A 6,617-nucleotide genomic window follows, 5' to 3' on the forward strand; every position below is an offset into this window, starting at 1 on the left:
TAAATAAAGCCTGATCCGCAGCAATCACAATCTTCGCATTTACTAACCATGTAAATAGAGTTCTCTATCATACAATAATCTCTCTACTTGTTTTCCAAGACATAATAGACATAAATAAAGCTTTTTCTTTTATGTGAAGGACAAAGTGTTAAAATAATTGATCTATCAATTATTGAAAATAATCAGATTTTCTGAAATTTGCTGATGTCAAATAAAATACAGACTTCGAAACGTGTATTTACTTTTCTTAAAGTGTTATTTTTTCCCACTTAAATTGAGTTTACTGACGGGTTATGTAGCAAAACACTTTGAGAGTACAATAAAGTCGAAATCTGCTATTACCAGTGCAGAAGAATTTCCTTAAATACTCTGTTTGTCATTCTATATTAGAGAGAATATAGTGACGTAAAGATGTATATAATAGATATGACTTTTGGTACAGAGATTGTGACTTTTAGTTCTAAAAATTATGTCTTTCCGTAGAAATCCAATAAGCATGTCTCTTCGTAGAAATTCAATAGACATGACTGTTCGTAAAAATCCAAAAGACGCGAGTCACTTAAATACCATTCTCTCACTCCTTATATTCATCCCTATATATATATATATATATATATATATATATATATATATATATATATATATATTATAATATATTGGGTAAAGTGCAAATAACCCCCCTGAACTACGGAGAAATTTGCAACTAACCCCCTGAACTATCAAAAATGCAAAAAACCCCTTAAACTATACAAAAAAGTTGCAGATCACCCCATCCGGTGACCGGCCGTCCAAAAATGAGCGCGTGATTCACACGCGACAGACAAACTAAGTTTTTTGGACAATAATGCCCTTCTATATATGAAAATACCAAATTATCCTATAACCACCACTACCGTCGTCTACGACCACCACCACCTTCTGCAACCACCAACATAACCACCACCACCGTCCGCAACCACCAACATAACCACCACGAAACCCTCCTGAACTCATGCCAAAACACACCGTTAAACGAAATCAAACCCACCACCATCACTACCACCTCCATCGGCATCTCAACGGCACACCACCAAACCCAATCGAACCAGTACACAAACCCACAGCCACCACCCCAATCCCGCCACCACCATCACCCGTCATCACCAACCACAGCCCAACCTTCTCTCCATCAAACCCATCACACACCGTGAAACCAAACCCCCACTAACCCACTGCCATCACCCCCTTCAAACACAATCTCTGGTTCTCCCTCGGGAACGAAGGCGGCATGGAACTGCTACTCGGTGGCGTCGGATTCCAATCTGATAGCGGAGCACTAGTATGGGCGGCGATGGATCCGTACGCGAGCAACGAAGCTTTCAATTGCAGCAACAACGATCTGTTCAAGTGAAAGCACTTGTGGAGAATGATTGCGGACTAATTTGGGGTCGATGAAAACGAGAAGTGGGTGACCATCCTGATCGGAACAGGGAGGTTGGCGGATGAGGCGAAGCTTGGCCGCTGTGCAGCTAAGCCGCAACCAGCCCATCGCCACGAGTTAACCATGGCCGAACCAGCCCATCGCCGTTCAGCACATCTTGCTCGTCGGTCCTCTCCACCATCCGAGCTCGTTCCAGCTATCACCGCAAGAGACGGTGGCAGGGCAGGCGCAGGAGATGATGGCAGCGAGATCCCAGCAGCGATGAGGATGATTTGGGTTTTGACGCGTCGACTCCGCATCGTCACCATAATCGCCGACTTACCTCCTCTTCTGTCACCATAATCGCCGCCGCCGCCACCATCTTTTTCCTTCATTTTCTTCACGATTCAATCTCCAGCCTGATGCTTCTCTCTCTCTTCAATCTCCAATGTTATATATATATATAAACACATATATATAAATTCAGTTTAAAACCAGAAATATATATAAACGCATATATATTTATATACCTTATACAGTAGTGAATAATCATAAGGGCAATTCAGACTTTTTATTTTTCCGGTTAAGTCAGTCACCGGAATGGACTAAAATGCAACAAATTCATAGTTTAGAGGGTTTTTTTTTTAGTTTAGGGGGGTTAGTTGCAATTTGTCAATAGTACAGGGGGTTATTTGCACTTTACCCTAATATATTCAACACAAAGAACAAGAAGAGAGGAAATTCAATGAACATAACTGTTCTTTTGCCGTCTCTGTTGTTTTACAAGTCAAAATAGGGAGAGAAACAAAGCTCTGCATTTATGTGAAGGACAAAGAAGAAGGGAGCTAGCAAATTCAACGAACATAGCTCCAATGATGGCACCGATGAGGATGACGGAGATGTGGGCGATGACAGGCTCAACCATTGCCAGTCTCATGTTCTTTTGGGCGATCATACGCCAATACTGTCCCTACGAGGTCCGTCACTACTTGTCAGCATATACTCATAGAATCATGGGCTACTTCTACCCCTATATCCAGATTTCTATCTACGAGTTCACCGGAAGCCGGCTCAAGCGCAGTGAAGCCTACTCGGCGGTGGAGGCCTACCTCAGCGTGAATTCGTCCACAAGTGCTAAGAGGCTCAAGGCCGAGATGGGAAGGGACAGCAGCAAGTTGGTTTTAAGCATGGATGATCATGAAAGAGTGACTGATGAATTTTGTGGCGTGAAGGTCCAGTGGGTTTCGACCAAAAAAGTGTCACCGGCGAGGACCACGACGTACTATCCGGAGCCGGAGAGAAGGTATTACAAGCTCAAGTTCCACAAGCGGCATAGGGAGTTGATATCTGAGGCTTATTTGGACCATGTATTGAAGAAAGGGAAGGAAGTCAGGATCAAAAACAGGCAGAGGAAGCTTTACACAAACAATCCTACTTATAAGTATTCAATCCACAAGCAGAGTATGTGGAGTCACATTGTGTTTGAGCATCCTGCAACGTTTGAGACGATGGCGATGGAGCCGGAGAAGAAACAGGAGATTGTTGAAGATCTATTGACATTCAGCCAGAGTAAGGATTTTTATTCACGAATCGGGAAGGCGTGGAAACGGGGATATCTACTTTATGGTCCACCGGGGACCGGGAAATCGACAATGATCGCTGCAATGGCGAATTTGTTGAGTTATGATTTGTATGATCTGGAGCTCACAGCAGTGAAGGACAATACAGAGCTGAGGAAGCTTTTGATTGAGACTACAAGTAAGTCCATTATAGTAATCGAGGATATTGACTGCTCTCTTGATCTTACAGGACAACGGAAAAAGAAGGTTGAGAAATCTTCAGATGATGATGAAAATGAGGAGGCCAAGAAGAAGGAAATTGCTCGGAAAGAGGTTAGGGAGGAGATCGGGAGCAGCAAAGTCACCCTTTCAGGGCTTTTGAATTTCATTGATGGGATCTGGTCGGCCTGTGGAGGGGAGAGAATTGTGGTGTTTACCACGAATTATGTGGAGAAGCTGGACCCTGCTCTGATAAGAAGAGGGAGGATGGACAAGCATATTGAGCTTTCGTACTGCAGTTTTGAGGGGTTTAAAGTGCTTGCGAAAAATTACCTGATGCTGGAAACACATCCAATGTTCGAATCGATTGAAGGGTTGATGAAGGACAACAAGATTACACCGGCTGACGTTGCAGAGAACCTGATGCCCAAGTCCCCGAGAGAAGGTGCAGAGAAATGCCTTTCGAACTTGATCCGAGCTCTTGAGGATGTGAAGAAGGAAGCAGCAGCCGCGCTTGTGAAGAAAGCCCAAGAGGGAGTAAAAGAAAAGGAATTGGAAGCACCTGCGCCTGTGAAGAAAGCTGATCAAGAGGAAGTAACTTCTGTGAAGAAAGCTGAAGAGGAATTAGAAGGCAAGGAATTGGAAAAGGAAGATGCATAGGAAAACTACTATGAAATAACACGAGAGTTATGTTATTCAAATCATTCTCATTTAGAATTATATGTTTACTTTTTGTATTGCTAATATTTTGGCAAGTTAGAATTTTATTAAAAGACAATGGAACCTTATTTCAACAAATAGAACAAGCTGATCCAGAAACTGTAAATCAGAAGGCTACAAGTATGTTTAACTGGAAAAATAGAGAAATGTGTTACCTTTTTTAGGGAGGAATCGGTTTCTAAAATCTGATCATATTATAGACGGACTCCACCAACCCAAATGTTCAAGGCAGTCCATTGTCATGACAATAGAACATCTAAAGCGATATCTTTCAGTTAAAATATAAGTTAAAAGGTCATGGTACACCGACTGGATAGGGGAAGACTGAAGAACTCCCAATACATTCCTCAATATCCATTTGTCAAAGATTCTTCAAATGTCGGCATGCTAAATTGACTACCCAATCTACATAATTTTCTCAGGATCATGCTGCTCCCCAGCTGGAAATCATGAATAGTAAACTGTATCACAGTAGTTGCTTGGGCAATGTCAAGGACAAACTCTAAATAATTTCATTCATGTACTAACTGCAAAATTTATCGATTTTCTATGGTACAACCAGCTTCCCAAATTGAGAGATTATGACCCCTAGTTTTCTGGAATAGAGTCAAAGCTTTAGAAGTCATCTGTTTCTTCATATTTCATTGTGTTAGGATCATCATCAAAACCTGCAACCTGGAAATACAGCGTATCACCCCAATTAGGTCAAGAAAACGCCATCATGTCACACCTTAGACTTCATCTTGACCTGTCCTATTTGATTTCTCAGGCAGTTCATTTTGCTTTTTCTCCGCAGCCCCATCGTGTGCTCTTCAGCAGGCCGATCAATTTTCATCCCTTGGTCATCGTCATTTCTTTCAGAGTCTTCGCTTCCCAGACTTGCATTATGGTTAGCTCTCAAGTGTTCATCTGAGGCATTCAACTTCTCATGCTTCAATGACTCAGTTTCCAATTCCGAAATCACAGAGTCTATAATTGACATGGTTTCTGGTGGCACTTCTACTACGGCTTAGACCTGAACGGAGCTCATCAACAGAACATACTTCAGTTTCCCTCCTAATGTGGCCAATCAATTTCTTAAATCTTCATCACTACCCTTTCTGATCCTTGAGGAGTGTACTTCTTCACCATCTCCAGCATTTTCTTTATCCCAATCATACCCCTCATCTCCTTCAGTGCTGCTGGAAATCTTCTTTCTTTGTTTACGTTTCCTAAAATACTCTTCATCATATACAGCTTCTCCAACTATATCATCATCACCATCAAAATCTCCCTCATTTTCTGAAACTGCTTCGACAGTGTTTGCCAAATAGTACCATTGAGGCCTCTGTCTTCATAACATGATATCAGTTTAGTGTGTGAATGAATCATGGCAAGCAAAGAAATCTAGAAAGAAATAAGCGGAACTACCTCATATCCAAGTGAGTTAGGAGATTGGTGCCTAGAAAGAGTCATTGTTGAGGAATTTCTGAAGAACCACTCTGTCCACCATTTGAAGAAGCATCAGGTTTTGGAATTTCTGTAGGATCAGGTAATGCCTGTTTCTGTTTCATTCAAGAATAAAGAATGAGAAAATAAGTCACGACAGCATCTAATATTTTAAACAAAAAATAAAGAAAAGCAAATTCCTTTACAGATGTACAAGCATGAAGTCATAGAGAAGGTATCATACATAAATTTTTCAGGTGATAAAAATACATGGTTAGTTAAATTATCTTTATAGCCTCCATGATTGATCGGTCATAATCATCTACAAAATATAATTGAATGGAATAATCGGATATCCGAATGTCCCAATTTAAATAAAAAATGGATTTAGTAAAAGGAACCACCTTCCTCCCACTATGATATTTCCACAAAGTATTGCCATTGCCGGTACCTAATGGTAACAATACAGAACAGATAATCATGCAGTATTTTGTGCCTTCAAAATTTGCAGAAATATCGTAGAATATGTTCTTTATCCTTTTTATTTTTTCATTACACTAACATCTGATTAACTTGCAAAAAGTGATTGTTCCTGTAATGGTGCTCTATGGGGAATATCATGCAACACCAAAATAGGTTAAGATAAAGATTTTTGTATGCCAATGGTGGATGAAGACGCATCTGCACCATAATATATGAAAAATTAGAGAAGGAATGTGCTATTTGACAGATTTAAGATAATTAAAAATTTTATAAGGTAAATTTTTTTTTTTTTTTGGGGAGCAAGATTAACAGATGAATCACGTCAACAAACATTTACGTTAATACAACTTTAGTCAATTGAAAAGGAACCCAATTAAGTATTTAGTCAAGAAATAGTTGAGTACCTTTTGGACTTCTCAATCTTAGGAAGCATGTGAAATCTTCAACTTCTTCTATTTTTACTTGAGCAAAGCTTTTCCTGTGAATAGTGGATAGAGAACTTCAAAGAAAAGGACAAAAAAGGAGAACAACTACGTGCAGCTTCAAATGATAGGCAACACATTTGACATTCAGATGAATACCATGATACCAAAAATTGTTCAGTATAGATGAATAATCCATCTATCCATCTTTACCGCTAAGCATTATCCTGAGTGGAATTTTCTTCTCTTTCTCAAAGAGGAGGTCCAGGGTTCAAGTCCTAATTGGGACAAAGTTGGTGCGTCTTACCTATCAAAAAAAGAGAAAAAAGAAATATATATATATATATATATATATCTTCATTGAGAGTACGTCCATGAAACACTTGC

The 6,617-nt window shown here is 40.1% G+C and overlaps 1 protein-coding gene across 1 annotated transcript; it reads left to right on the top strand.

Moving 5' to 3' along the window:
• The first annotated feature begins 2,130 nt into the window (after positions 1–2,130).
• LOC132284490 (AAA-ATPase At3g28580-like) lies at positions 2,131–3,956 on the top strand. Its single transcript, XM_059786602.1, has one exon. The coding sequence runs from the start codon at positions 2,272–2,274 to the stop codon at positions 3,835–3,837; it is 1,566 nt and encodes a 521-aa protein (XP_059642585.1). The 5' UTR covers positions 2,131–2,271; the 3' UTR covers positions 3,838–3,956.
• Positions 3,957–6,617: the final 2,661 nt, after the last annotated feature.

The sequence above is a fragment of the Cornus florida genome, unplaced genomic scaffold, assembly GCF_030987335.1.
Source record: "Cornus florida cultivar Cherokee Brave unplaced genomic scaffold, ASM3098733v1 CherokeeBrave_3.0.0_Hap2_Chr11, whole genome shotgun sequence".
Classification (NCBI taxonomy): Eukaryota; Viridiplantae; Streptophyta; class Magnoliopsida; order Cornales; family Cornaceae; genus Cornus; species Cornus florida.

Bases quoted from the DNA above. Each gene is read 5' to 3' on its own strand.
- LOC132284490 (XM_059786602.1), top strand. From the start codon at position 2,272: ATGATGGCACCGATGAGGATGACGGAGATGTGGGCGATGACAGGCTCA.